Source organism: Danio rerio, chromosome 21 (assembly GCF_052040795.2).
Source record: "Danio rerio strain M-AB ecotype USA chromosome 21, GRCz13ab, whole genome shotgun sequence".
NCBI classification, from domain to species: domain Eukaryota; kingdom Metazoa; phylum Chordata; class Actinopteri; order Cypriniformes; family Danionidae; genus Danio; species Danio rerio.
Genome location: NC_141041.1, coordinates 2,827,944 through 2,843,357, shown reverse-complemented (window position 1 = coordinate 2,843,357; position 15,414 = coordinate 2,827,944). Strand labels below are relative to the sequence as shown.

The 15,414-nt window shown below is 37.2% G+C and overlaps 3 protein-coding genes and 2 long non-coding RNA genes across 6 annotated transcripts in view; 2 read left to right on the top strand and 3 right to left on the bottom strand.

The window, feature by feature from the left end:
* Window positions 1-15,414, bottom strand: part of LOC147838686 (uncharacterized) — a 1,589,207-nt gene that overhangs the window by 835,844 nt on the left and 737,949 nt on the right. The gene's annotated exons all lie outside the window — the stretch shown is intronic.
* Window positions 1-15,414, bottom strand: part of LOC147838694 (uncharacterized) — a 200,245-nt gene that overhangs the window by 64,938 nt on the left and 119,893 nt on the right. The gene's annotated exons all lie outside the window — the stretch shown is intronic.
* Window positions 1-15,414, top strand: part of cert1b (ceramide transporter 1b) — a 355,936-nt gene that overhangs the window by 296,878 nt on the left and 43,644 nt on the right. The window lies entirely within an intron of this gene.
* Window positions 2,133-4,583, top strand: bif1.1 (BMP-inhibitory-factor 1.1). The gene is made up of 2 exons (NM_001423376.1): window positions 2,133-2,227; window positions 3,350-4,583. The coding sequence occupies exons 1-2, from the start codon at window positions 2,182-2,184 to the stop codon at window positions 4,273-4,275; spliced, it is 972 nt and encodes a 323-aa protein (NP_001410305.1). The 5' UTR covers window positions 2,133-2,181; the 3' UTR covers window positions 4,276-4,583.
* LOC148679507 (uncharacterized) lies at window positions 10,229-15,208 on the bottom strand. The gene is made up of 3 exons (XM_088651621.1): window positions 15,200-15,208; window positions 11,961-12,582; window positions 10,229-11,798 (listed from the first exon to the last, which is right to left on the bottom strand). The coding sequence occupies exons 1-3, from the start codon at window positions 15,206-15,208 to the stop codon at window positions 11,611-11,613; spliced, it is 819 nt and encodes a 272-aa protein (XP_088507747.1). The 3' UTR covers window positions 10,229-11,610.

Here is a 15,414-nt window from a genome sequence, read left to right as displayed (position 1 = left end):
CTGAAGCACATAAGCCAAAGATAGATAACATAGAAAAGATAAGAGGTGTGTTTTCACACCCTTTGAGCAAAAAAACAGCAGTTAACAGCAGCTCTCAGGCTAATACCAGCTCACAGAAATACAATCTAGAATAGGTTAGAAAGCATGCATATAACACATCCTTAATGTCAAAAACTGTATGTAGATATAAATAAGGAGCAAATTTGTAATTGAATATGTGAGTAATATAAGTAATACGATGTTGGAAAAATGTAAAATTGTAATATATTTTTATTTTGTGATATATACTGTGATATAAATACAATTTCACCAGATAACTTAATATCCCCTGAGCTAAATTGTCTGTAGTGTTTGTGTGTATGTCCTGGTCCTCCAGAATGGGGTTTAAGCATTAGGCCAACAACCCACCTCGTAAAAACTAGATGTTATGACACACAAACATGATGCGACTAAATATCAACTACGATATAAATGGCCCGGGGAGTAAGTACATACAATTGAAACCAGAAGTTTATATACACTCTAATAAAAGGAACATCTTTAAAAAAAAATGTCTGATGGTAAATCAGACTAAACGTTTCCTATTTTAGGTCTTGTAGGATTACCTAAATGATTTACATTTGCTAAATGCCAGAGTAATGCGATAATTTTTTAAAGCGAATTTGTTATTCATCTCTAGACAGTCAAATATTCACACTCATTTGCTTGGTATTTTGTTTTGCTTTGCTTTTAAACTGTATAACTTTGGTCAAATGCTTTGGGTCTCCTTCCACAAGCTTCTCACAATAGTTTGCAGGAATTTTGGCCCATTCCTCCTGACAGAATTGCTGTAACTGAGTCAGATTTGTTGGCTGTCTTGCTCGCACAAGCTTTTTCAACTCTGCCCACACATTTTCTATAGGCTTGAGTTCAGGGCTTTGTGATGGCCACTCCAAAACATTCACTCTGTTGTCCTTAAAGCACATTTGAACTAGTTTGACAGTATTCTTTGGGTCATGGTCTGTTTGGAAGACCCATTTGTGGCCAAGTTTTAATTTCCTGGCTGATGTCTTGAGATGTTGCTTCAGTATTTCTACATAATGTTCTTTCTTCATGATGCCATCTGCTGTGTACACCATGATGCTGCCGCCCCCATACTTCACAGTTGGGATGGTGTTCCTAGGCTTGTGCGTTTTCCCCTTTGTCCTCCAAATGTAACACTGGTCATTATGGCCAAACAGTTCAATCTTAGCTCCATCAGAGCACAGGACATGTCTCCAAACAATACTCTTTTTCCCAGAGTCATTTAGCAAATTCTAATCTGGCTTTATTGTTGATTCTGGCTTGTTGATTTTCCCATGTTGTCACACAGTGAAGCAGTGTGTTTGAGGTTTTCCTTCAATACTATTCTACAGTTGTGCCTCACATTAACTCAAATGTTGTCAATTAGCCAATCAGAAACTTCTAAAACCTTGACATCATCATCTGAGCTCTTTCAGAGGCAGAATAATCTTATTGTGTGTAAACTTGACTTTCAAGAATTTCTCAAACAATATCTCTCTCATTATTCTGCTATTAAGCAGAACAGAAACACATGTGATCATCAAAAGTTTAGTCACATTAACATCTGACCTTTTTAAAATTGTTATGTGCCTTTTTATACAGCTTATGTAAACTTCTGCTTTCAACTGTACATGTTACATAGATACAAAATACATCTACATTACATAAGTATACTTAATCAAATGGGTAACCCTTTATGTTGTTGGTCTGTTTGAGTATTATTAGTAGACTATCTGCTGATACTGCTCCTACATTTAACTGACTATTACAAACTTTGCAAATACATGTCAACTTAGACTAACCCCAACCCCAACCTAACAGTCGACCTGTAATCTAATGATAATTAGTTGGCATGTAGATGCAACTTAAATTCAACAAATGGACCATTAAAATAAGTTGTGACCATCCAATGTTTTGCATAAGTCTCCCATTGTGTGCTGTTGTTTAAAGATTCGAGTTTAAAGCTGGACTGAGAGTGATTGTGAATGTGTTGATAGTCTGCTAAATGAGCTCAATTCACAGGTTCAGCAAAGCCACTCCCACAACCGTTCAGCAGAGTTTAAATGCTGAGGAAGATCCCCATTTTAAGCAAACAGGAGGAATTACAGCAGGAGAAACAACCGATATACTGTAGTAAAGATGGAGACTGAGGAAGAACCCTGCAGAATCCAAGAGGAAGAGACAGGTTTGTGTTTTCATTCTCTCTCTTTAATGACTGTCATTGAATATCAATAATAATGAATTTCAATATTATTAATATTATGATTTTTTTAAATATGATCGATATTATTATTATTATTATTATTATTATTATTATTATTATTATTATTGATTTTAATATTATTATTATTGTTGTTAATAGTATTATTGTCAATCATATTATAATAAATATAATTATTATTAATAATATTAATACAAATTTTATAAGTATTATTATAATAAATATTATCATTATTATTATTAATATTATTCTTAATATAACAATTATATAAATTTTACTAATGATATAATAATAATAATGCTAATAATAATAAATATTATTGTTTCTAATATAATTGTTATTATAATTATGAATATTATTATTATTATTAATATTATTATTAATATTATTAATTCTATATTATCATAGAATTAATCATATTAATAACCATATTATTATTATATTAGTATTATTATTAATAATATTATTATAAATAGGATTAGTATTAATATTATAATTGGAATTATTATTATTATTGTAAATATTATTATTTTTATTATTATTATTATCAATCTTATTATTATCATTATTATTATTGTTAATATCATTATTAACAACCATATTATTATTATTATCATTATTATTGTTAATATCATTATTAATATTAATAACCATGTTATTATTATTATTATTATTATTAACAGTATTCATATTATTAATATTATTGTTATTATTATTTATTTTTATTATTAATATAAATATGATTAGGGTTAATATTATAATAAGAATGATCACTATTGTAAATATTATTGTTATTATTATTACTATTATTGTTAATATCATCATTAATAATATTATCATTATTAATATTATTACAAATGTTATTATATTATAACATGTAGCCTTAATAATTATTAATAATAATTATTATTATTATAAATATTATCATTATTAGTAGTAGTATTGTTATTAATATTATTATTATTATTATTATTATAAATATAATTATTACTGTTATTAATATTAACAATATTATTATTATTATTATTATTATTAATAAGTATTTGTAATAACACCATTGGTTTAATAAACCTAATCTTTCCACAGATGAGGATGGAAATGCGGTCAGTTCAAAGACTAAAGAGACTTTGAGACAAAAGCAAGCTAGAAGAGCTCGAGACGAAGGATCTTTCAGCTGCTCGAAGTGTAGAAAAACTTACAAAAGCAAAAGAAGCTTCAACATTCACATGAAGATTCACACCAGAAAAAAATCGCACACATGCACTCAGTGTGGAAAGGACTTTACTTGTAAAGCAAATCTAACAATACACATGAGGATTCACACCGGAGAAAGACCTTTTACATGCACTCAGTGTAGAAAGAGTTTCGCAGATAAAGGAACGCTGAAGTTACACATGAGAGTTCACACTGGAGAAACGCCATACACCTGCACTCAATGTGGAAAGGGTTTTGCAGATAGAGGAAATCTGACAGTGCACATGAGGATTCACACCGGAGAGAAACCGTACACCTGCACTCAATGTGGGATGGGTTACTCCGATAAAGGAAATCTGAATGTGCACATGAGGGTTCACACTGGAGAAAAACCGTTCTCATGCACTGAATGTGGAAAGAGTTTCACACACAAGAACAGTCTCAAGTATCACCAGCTCACTCACTCTGGAGTAAAGCTCTTCAGCTGTGATCAGTGCGATAAAGCATTTAGAAATGCAGCATATTTAAAGCGACACCTTCCTGTTCACGCTGATGTGAAGCCTCACTTGTGTTTCTGTGGGAAAAGTTATGGATCAATGGATAAGTTAAAAAGACACCAGCGGGTTCACACTGGAGAGAAACCGTACACATGTTCATACTGTGCAAAGAGTTTTGCTTATTCAGAATCACTGAAAGGCCATGAGAGGATTCACACTGGAGAAAAGCCGTATGAGTGCTCATCATGCAAAAAAAGCTTCACTTTTTTAAAATCCTTGGAGTATCACCAGAAAGTTCATCACTCTGGAGGAAAGAATTAGCCCTGTATTTGATGATTTCTGATGAAAAGCTGGACTATTTTCATGAAACTGAGCTCATCTAAGAATTAATTGTGTATTTGATCGTTTCTGAATTAATGTCTTCATCTGCTCATTCAGTCTGCTGATTTATTGATGCAGGTCTTGTGTTTGTATTCAGCTGTTAAACTGAGGTTTGGTCATGATAAGGGCTTAAATAGGGCTTTATTAATAATGATGTAATGCATTTGTGCCTTGTGAAATGTTTTACACTGACTGCACATGTTTTAACTGAGAAATAAAAAGCAAAACATATTAAATGACTCCATTATTGAACTAATGAAATCAAAGTGTTTAATATGTTCTCAACATTATGTTTGTTGCTAATGCTGATCGGTAGGGCCAGACGGAATCTGCGGACATTTTTTGCTATTTCTGTGCAGAATTTTGTTAAAAATCTGCGGATTTATGCAGAATTATTTTGGGAGTATCATAACTAAAACCTTACTATATAAAAATAAAGGTAATCCCCTTATAAATTTTATGTATTTATTTATTTATTTATTTATTTTTTGTCATGGAATTTTTAATCTAGCAAATAGCATTTTACATTTTATAACAATCCACAAACAATCCCCAAATAAAACAATCAACATCTACAAATGAATAGATAAATAAAATAAAAATAAACAAAATAAAATACAAATACAGAAAAAAAAATAAAATTACAATAACAAATCATATATATGCATACATACACACACATGTGCCTTCACTCAATCCACATCTAAGGTTTTTAAGTGATTAAAGAATGCAATAAATTGTGTCCATTTTTCAGAAAACTGCGCACATTGTCCAATACTGCACTCCAGTAGTCAACTTCAAACTCTTAAGTCAAGTTCCTCTTCCCAGGCCCTGATAGTTTTAATGTTATGAGAATTATCCTTTGACAAAATAATTGCAGAAATAATCCCACTCGTATGAACATTCAGTTTAAATACCTCTTTCCATGGAGACTTTTTAGGCAGAGAGGGAATCTCAGAGAACAGAGAGGAAGCACAATGTCTAATCTGAAAATAACGAAATAAGTGGTAGGGGAGCAGGTTAAATAATGATGATAATTCCGAAAAAATTTGCAAACACATTGATAATATTGATTTTCAAAGCATTTCAGAATGTTCTTTTCCCAGAAAGAGAATAGAGAATCTGAAAAAGAATGAAGAAAAAGATGATTATTATGTATAGGGGCCATAGTCGATGCAGAGGTAAATTTAAAGTGACGCCTAAATTTAAATTTTATTTAATGTTTACAATGCAAATCCATCTACAGGGTGGGCCAATTATGGATACACCTTAATAAAATATACACTTTATTTGGTAAACAAAAGCAAGTCTCTCATATAATATATCTAATAAAAGACAAAAAATGGTACTTTACAAACTGTATTGTAAACAAATCTTATAAACATTTTCATATTAGTCAATAATACTGAAATTAATTTAAAACTGAATAAATGCAAATTTACACAAGTAAATAAGAATCAATAATGGGCTAAAAATCTGTGGAATTCTGCACGCTTAAGGCTAATTTACACTACAGGATTTTTAACATCGGCAGATCGTTGTTCTGTTCAGACTACATGACTTGATGTCTTGTCTTTTAGTCATTTTGGCGTTCACACTACATGACGCTAGATCGGTCAGCTTGTATTTTGGTTGTATTTTGGTTGTTTGTTGTTGTTTTTTTGTATTTCATTGTTTTAATTTGTATTGGTGTATGTTTATTTTACAATATGCATATTTTACAACATCTCCTTCTTTCCGCTTGGCTTGAGTGGGAGGTCACGTGATCCTCCCTGATTAATTTAACCTGTGAGAGTTGGTGAGATCTCAGACACGTTAAATGCTCCTGATTAAGTTTTACTCTTGGTATCAGGCCAACATGGTAAAGGAAACGTTGTTTGTATATGATTTTGTTTATTTTGATGTTCTTTTGATTATGTTGTGTTTGTGTGAAACTTTTGGTGTGTTTGTTTGTTTGTTTGTTTATATTTTTAGTTTTCACTGTGTTCAATAAATGAAACACATGGACATCATATTTGGGAATCGTGGACTGTTTAATAACCGGCAGGTATCTACAATTGTAAAACAAGATTCTTTGGATTTACTATTTTTTAAGGTAAGTGGTTATAAACAATTTATATAGGCTGAATTTAAACAAACAAATTAAGCTGAACATTACTATTTGTTTAAAATCAACCCTTAAAATCATTTGCAACCACTTACCTTAAAATAAAAAGTAAATCCAATGCAGCATTTATTTTCAGTGCTTATACAGCTCTGTGCTAACAACTTTCTGGAACAAATGTGCACATCCTGAAAGATGCTTAATTAATAACACGGCAAAGGAAGCATTGTATATTACTTTGTTTATTCTGCTGTATATTGATTATGTTGTGTTTGTGTGAAACATTTGGTTTGTGTATTTGTCTTTTCAGTTTTCTCTGTGTTCAATAATAGATAAAACACAAGGACACCAGTATTTAGGAAGTGTGGACTCTTTAATAACCGGCAGGTAGTTACAATTGTAAAACCGGATTTATTAAAATTAAAAGCGGTTGCAATTTATATGGGCTGAATTCAAACAAATGCATTAAGTTAAACATTACAAATCAGCCCTGAAAATGGTTTGCAAACACTTACCTTAAAATAAATATAGAAAATCCAATGCATAATTTCTGTAGTAATTACAGCACTGTGCTAAGAAAGTTCATGAACAAATGTGCACATGAAGATCCTGTGAGATGTAGATGTTTGACGGTTTCTAATCAGCAGGAGCGTCTGGTGCTTCCTGCAGTTTTATTGCCTAATTTATTTCCATCAGATCTTCTTCTGTAAACTCTGTTGCTTTACAGCACAAGCTGCAATACAAGACCTTGTTCATCTTTTATTCATATAAACCTATTTAACTCAGACACTCAAGATTGTTTGTGGTGTTTTAGATTACCTTAACAGTCTTAGACTAATTTATTAGTAATTCAATTGAAGTCTTGGAGCATGTACATTACTTTAATCTGAACCTGATTTTTAGTTTAAGTTGCCTGAATAAGATTGATTAATAATGATGGGCTGAATTTAAAGAAATTAAGTTGAACATTACTACATTGTGTTTGTTTGTTTACTTTAGATTTCATGGTGTTCAAGAAATAAAACGCACGGACATCAGTATTTGTGAGGCGTGGACTGTTTAACCGGCGGGTAGCTACAATTGTAAAACTTGATGCATTGGATTTCCTGCATTTTTTAAGGTAAGAGGTTACAAAAAAATCTATGGGCTGAATTAAAACAAACAAATTAAGTTGAACATTACTACATTTAATTTGTTTATATTCAGCTCCTAAAATGCTTTGCAACCACTTAAAATGCAGTTCATCCGATGCAGCATTTATTTTCAGTGCTTATACAGCACTGTGCTAAGAAAGTTCTGGTACAAATGTGCACATCCTGAAAGATGCTTAATAACACGGTAAAAGAAACATTGTGTGTATTTTGTTTATTTTTATGTAATTTTGATTATGTTGTGTTTGTGTAAACAATTGCTTTGTTTGTTTATATTTTTAGCTTTCACTGTGTTCAATAAATGAAACACATGGACATCAGTATTTGGGAATCGTGGACTGTTTAATAACCGGCAGGTAGCTACAATTTTAAAACAAGATTTATTACATTTAACAGAGGTTGCAATTTATATTTAAACAAACATATTATGTTTAACATTACAAATCTGCCCTTAAAATGGTTTGCAACCACTTACCTGTGTGGAATGAACTCCCTAACTGCATCAGAACGGCAGAGTCACTCGCTGTCTTCAAGAACAGACTAAAAACTCAACTATTTAGTCTCCACTTTCCTTCCTAATCTGCAATTGCCTCTCTGGCTCCACCGCTAAATGTATTACAGAAAGAAAGAAAAAATTACTTATGTTTTGCTTCTTACACGTTACCTGAATCTTGCCTACAGCATTTATTCAATGTTGCTCTTATAGTTGTGTAAATTGCTTCCTTGTCCTCATTTGTAAGTCGCTTTGGATAAAAGTGTCTGCTAAATGATTAAATGTAAATGTACCTTAAAAATGCAGTAAATCCAATGCAACATTTGTTTTCAGTGATTACAGCACTGTGCCAAGAGAGTTCATGAACAAATGTGCACATGAAGATCCTGTGAGATGTAGATGTTTGACGGTTTCTAATCAGCAGGAGCGTCTGGTGCTTCCTGCAGTTTTATTGCCTAATTTATTTCCATCAGATCTTCTGCTGTTAACTCTGTTGCTTTACAGCACAAGCTGCAATACAAGACCTTGCTTATCTTTTATTATTTATTATTAGATGCTCATCATTGCCTTTGTGCTGTTTAAGATTACCCAAACTTTCTTAGACTAATTTGTTAGTTATTCATCTGAAGTGTGACAGCATATACAGTAATTTAACGAGAACCTGACTTTTTAGCTTAAGTTGCCTGAATAGGAAATGTTTCAGAATCAGATCCTTGAGTAAATAATTTCCAGATATACAGTAAAATCCGGATTATCCCCATCAGACTGAGTTTATCTAAGAATTAATTGATGATTTCTGAATCAGTGTTGTCATCTGTTGATTTAGTCCATCTGTGGATTTGTTACTGCAGCTCTTGTGTTGGTGTTCAGTTGTTAAACTGAGGTTCGGTCATGATAAGGGCTTAAATAGGGCTTGATTAATTTTTTATTTTTTTCCCAATATGTTTATTGATTTATTCCTTTTCACACCATCAACTAGGCATACAGACAACAATGCAGCCTACACAGCACATATCTACACCCTTCTTATATATATGTATATACACCCATACATACTAAAAAAATAAAATAAAATAAAAAAATATATAATAAATATATATATATATATATATATATATATATATATATATATATATATATATATATATATATATATATATACACACACACACACACACATACATACACAAATATATATATGCATATATATATGCATATACATACACACACATACACATATACATTTTTTTTTCACCTGGGGATACTCATCCCGAGGTCCTCAGATTAGGCGGAGTCACTGATTGGATCCAAGACCAGCGACGAGATGATCCCAAGGATTCCATATTCGGGACCAGGCCATATCCTGAGCTGCTGCTGCGCTGATGGTCATGGGGAGTGGAGAACATGAGTCTGATTCCAGCGACGCTCCAGGGACAGACGAGTCTTCATTAAGGCCATCTTCCAGCATAAACCACGGCGAATGAAGCTCTGCACAAGACTTTTGGCCAGCGGAGAAATTAAAATGGTCGTGCCCAACTGAGTCTGGTTCTCTCAAGGTTTTTTTTCTTCACTCCCATCAGGTGAAGTTTTTTTTCCCTCTCCGCTGTCGCCACTGCCTCGCATGGTTCAGGATTGGTAGAGCTACGCATCGATGAATTTGCTCTTCAGTGTTTGAACTCTCAGTAATGATTAAATCACACTGAACAGAGCTAAACTGAACTGAACTGAACTTAAACACTAAAACCTAAACCACACTGTTCCAGTTACTGAACCACACTGTTCCAGTTACTATGACCATTTATGTGAAGCTGCTTTGACACAATCTACATTGTAAAAGCGCTATACAAATAAAGCTGAATTGAATTGAATTGAACATACATACACACATATACGCACATACATACATATACAATATTTGAATTATATATATGTGTGTGACGTACACAATAACACAATAATACAAAATAAAAAAAAATAGGTATTAATAAAAAAATAAAAAAAATAAAAAAAACATGTTTACAAACACACAATTTACATAATATTCATATATGGTTCCCAAAGATAGTCAAAGTCCTTCTGCTTGCCTTTGATGATATAAGTTAGTCTCTCCAGTCCAATACAGTTCAATTTTTCTTTTTTCCACATTTCTATGGATGGAGCATCCATGTGTTTCCAGTATAATGCAATAGCCCTTCTAGCTTGAAGGAAACCAAAATCCAAAATTCTTGTATTTCCAATTGTAAGTTCCTTAGGATACAACCCAAGAATACAGAGCTTGGCATTTAAAGGAATTTTAATATTAAACATGTCTGACATACATTCAGTTATATCTTTCCAAAACGTTTGTATTTTAGGACATTGCCAGAGACAGTGATATAGTGTACCTTTATCATCTAAACATTTAGAACACACATCTGTGTCATGTTCACCAGCGAACAACCACCAGATGTCGCTGGTAAACATTCACACACAAACATTCACACTCATTGAACTACATATCTGCCATGTTATTGACTACAACACCCAGTCATGCCACACACACACACACACAACCGGTTCCAGATCAACACTGATTGCACTCTCACAGCTGAAGCCACTTACACAATTATTGTTTGGACTATTTATACCCCTTTTGTTCCACACACATGTTGCCGAGTCTTGTTTACTGTTTGGTGACATTACAACGCGTTATCCTGGTCTTGTTTTCCCGTGTTTTGGTTCTTAGCCCTGTTTATCCTTGTCATCCTGTTTAGCCGCCTGCCTTACGACCTATTGCCTGTTTATTGACTTCGACTCTGGATTTGCCCAAACATACCTGTTCATTCCTGTATTGACCACTGCTTGCCTGACTAAAGAATAAACCTGCATATTGGATCCTACCTTCTGTTGTGGTGTCACTCCCCGGCGTTACAGAAGACTCGGCCACACAATGGATTCAGCGGGTATCAAGATCATGTGTCTGCGTCAGGAAGCCCGGTCTATAGAGGAATACGTGGAGGACTTCATCCAGGTAGCCCATTTAACATCTTTGGATGATTTATGCCTGATGATATTTTTTCGTGGTGGTCTAGCTGAGCCCCTTTATTCATGTATGCCACTACATGAGCCCCACTGGACAATAAGGCATTACGTAGATTTGGCACTACAAATGAGTGGGTCCCCCTTCACTGTAGGAGAGGTGGAGGACACCCCTAAATATTTTTTGGGGGGGGGCAAAGGACAGCAAGACCCGCTGGCAACGGGGCTTGCTGCTCATTCCATCACCACACTCCCAGCTCACAAGATGGCCGACTCCAGTCCTCCAGCTCACAAGATGGCCGACTCCAGTCCTCCAGCTCACAAGATGGCCGACTCCAGTCCTCCAGCTCACAAGATGGCCGACTCCAGTCCTCCAGCTCACAAGATGGCCGACTCCAGTCCTCCAGCTCACAAGATGGCCGACTCCAGTCCTCCAGCTCACAAGATGGCAGACTCCAGTCCTCCAGCTCACAAGATGGCCGACTCCAGTCCTCCAGCTCACAATGTGGTCACAACCAGCCCTCCAGCTCACAATGTGGTAAGCGCCAATCTGCCACCTGCTCACAAGATGGTTTCCTGTTCCTTGTCCGTTCCTGCCATAGTTCCTGTTTCAGTTCCTGAAATACCATCACCTGAGCCACCAGAATGGCCACCACCACCTGAGTTACAAGAGCTGATGCCACCACCAGAACTGTTACTGCCAGAGCTGCCACCACCAGAGCTGTTACTGCCAGAGCTGCCACTGCCACCTCCAGAGCTGCCACTGCCACCTCCAGTGCTGCCAGACCCTCCAGTGCTGCCAGACCCTCCAGTGCTGCCAGACCCTCCAGTGCTGCCAGACCCTCCAGTGCTGCCAGACCCTCCAGAGCTGCCAGACCCTCCAGAGCTGCCAGACCCTCCAGAGCTGCCAGACCCTCCAGAGCTGCCAGACCCTCCAGAGCTGCCAGACCCTCCAGAGCTGCCAGACCCTCCAGAGCTGCCAGACCCTCCAGTGCTGCCAAAGCTGCCAGATCCTCCAGAGCTGCCGCCTCCTGAGCTCCCTGAATGGCCGCCGCCTCCTGAGCTCGCTGAATGGCCGCCGCCTGAGCTCGCTGAATGGCCGCCGCCTCCTGAGCTCGCTGAATGGCCGCCGCCGCCTGAGCTCCCTGAATGGCCGCCGCCGCCTGAGCTCCCTGAATGGCGGCCGCCGCCTGAGCTCCCTGAATGGCCGCCGCCGCCTGAGCTCCCTGAATGGCCGCCGCCTGAGCTTCCTGAATGGCCGCCGCCGCCTGAGCTTCCTGAATGGCCGCCGCCGCCTGAGCTTCCTGAATGGCCGCCGCCTCCTGAGCTTCCTGAATGGCCGCCGCCTCCTGAGCTTCCTGAATGGCCGCCGCCTCCTGAGCTTCCTGAATGGCCGCCGCCTCCTGAGCTTCCTGAATGGCCGCCGCCTCCTGAGCTTCCTGAATGGCCGCCGCCTCCTGAGCTCCCTGAATGGTCGCCTCCTAAGCTTCCTCAATGGCCACAGCCTCATGATCCAGGGCCACTGCAGCTCCACGCTCCAGGCCCTCCGCTGTTCCACGCTCCAGGCCCTCCGCTGTTCCACGCTCCGGGCCCTCCGCTGCTCCACGCTCCGGGCCCTCCGCTGCTCCACGCTCCGGGCCCTCCGCTGCTCCACGCTCCGGGCCCTCCGCTGCTCCACGCTCCGGGCCCTCCGCTGCTCCACGCTCCGGGCCCTCCGCAGTTCCACGCTCCGGGCCCTCCGCTGCTCCACGCTCCGGGCCCTCCGCTGCTCCACGCTCCGGGCCCTCCGCAGTTCCACGCTCCGGGCCCTCCGCAGCTCCACGCTCCGGGCCCTCCGCAGCTCCACGCTCCAGGCCCTCCGCAGCTCCACGCTCCAGGCCCTCCGCAGCTCCACGCTCCAGGCCCTCCGCAGCTCCACGCTCCAGGCCCTCCGCAGCTCCACGCTCCAGTCCTGCCCCCGCTGCAGGGTCCTGGCCCTCCATCCCTCCCCCAGTTCGGCCTCCGCTCCACCTCCCGCCTGAACAGTATTAGGAGTGTCTGGAAGCCACTCCTTAGAGGGGGGGCTCTGTCATGTTCACCAGCGAACAACCACCAGATGTCGCTGGTAAACATTCACACACAAACATTCACACTCATTGAACTACATATCTGCCATGTTATTGACTACAACACCCAGTCATGCCACACACACACACACACAACCGGTTCCAGATCAACACTGATTGCACTCTCACAGCTGAAGCCACTTACACAATTATTGTTTGGACTATTTATACCCCTTTTGTTCCACACACATGTTGCCGAGTCTTGTTTACTGTTTGGTGACATTACAACGCGTTATCCTGGTCTTGTTTTCCCGTGTTTTGGTTCTTAGCCCTGTTTATCCTTGTCATCCTGTTTAGCCGCCTGCCTTACGACCTATTGCCTGTTTATTGACTTCGACTCTGGATTTGCCCAAACATACCTGTTCATTCCTGTATTGACCACTGCTTGCCTGACTAAAGAATAAACCTGCATATTGGATCCTACCTTCTGTTGTGGTGTCACTCCCCGGCGTTACAATCTGGAATATTAGCAGACATATGATGAAGTTTCACAGGGGTTATATACATTTTCATTAACCATTTATATTGAAGTAGTTTAAACCTGGTATTTATTGCTTGCGTTTGAGCTTTTAAGCAAACATATTTCCAGTCTGCCTCATCTATCTCCTCTTGCATATCTGCTTTCCAGGCATTTAATTTATAAATAGGGCTTGATTAATAATGATGTAAAGGATTTGTGCCTTGTAAAATGTTTTACACTGAAGGCACATTTAAGAAATAAAAGCAAAACACACCAAATGACACATTTTATTAAACAAATATACACTGTAAAACCCAAAAGTCAACTTTATCAAATGAAATGAGTGTAGTTAACTCTACTCATTTGAACAGAGTTTTGATCTCAGTGCTGAAGGTAATGAGTTCATTAAATATCTCATTGCTTCAACTTAAATGTAGTAAGTTCACAGCACTCATATAGATTCGTTTTTAAAGTTAAACGGTTTATAGCAATCGGCTTCCTCAAATGGTTTGAGTTGGCTTCACTTATTGGGTTTTACAGTACTCAGCTGGTTTGCTTTCACTTCATTTAGCGGGTTTTACTGTGCTCAAATTGCTTCGTTTACTCAAATGGATTAAGTTCAAAGTATCTTAAATGTTAAATTACAATCAGAGTCCTCAAATGGTTTGAGTTGCCTTACCTTCTTGAGTTTACAGTGTAGGAAACTGAAAAAATTATTCATTGGATTTACTAATTTATTAGGTGGTTGCAAACATATCATATGTGCTGGATTTAAACAAATCAAGTTGAACATTACTACATATTTGTTTGTTTAATATCACTCTTAAAATGGTTTGCAAAATCATTTGCTTAAAAATAAATGAATAAACCCACTGAATCTTTTCTTTAGTGATTACAGCACTGTGCTAAGAAAGGTCCTGAACAAATGTGCAAGATCCTGTGAGATGTAGATGTTTGACCGTTTCTTATCAGCAGGAGCGTCTGGTGCTTCCTGCAGTTTTATTGCCTAATTTATTTCCATGAGGTGTTCTTCTGTTAACTGCTGTGCAGTGCACGACTGGTCTTTTATTTATGTAAACTTATTTAACTTAAATTCTCAACATTACTTTTGTGGGGTTATAGAGTACCTAAATGGTCTTAAACTAAATTGTTAGTTATTTATTTGAAGTGTTACAGCATATACTTTAGATTAACCTGAAGCTGATTTTTAGTTTAAGTTGCCTGAATAACAAATGATTCAGAATCAGATCCATCACTTACATTTATATTGTATAATTATACAGATACAGATACTGTAAAAGCTGGATTATTTTCAACAGACCGAGTTCATCTAAGAATTAATAGTGCAACTCGTGTTGTTGTTCAATCAGTGATGTTTGGTCATAAAAAATGCCTAAATAATGTTTTATTACAAAACAAGTTTAATAATGATGTCATTTACTAAATAAAATGTTTTGTAACCAAGAAATAAAAAGCAAACCAGATTACATGAGTCATATACTAAACAAATGTACACAAAGGTTTTGTACTCACGTTATACATAGGCTACTATTTAACAAAGGACATTGTTGACTGTATAACAAAGACAGTTATTGAAGCTATTGAACAGTTTAATCAAATGAAATTAATGTACCATCAAAACATATTTAATGTGTTTTAAATTATTAATATCATCTGTTTTAGTATTAAGTTAGACAATAGTTTATCTAGATTAACCTACATAGCTACATACCCAAACTGACTTCATC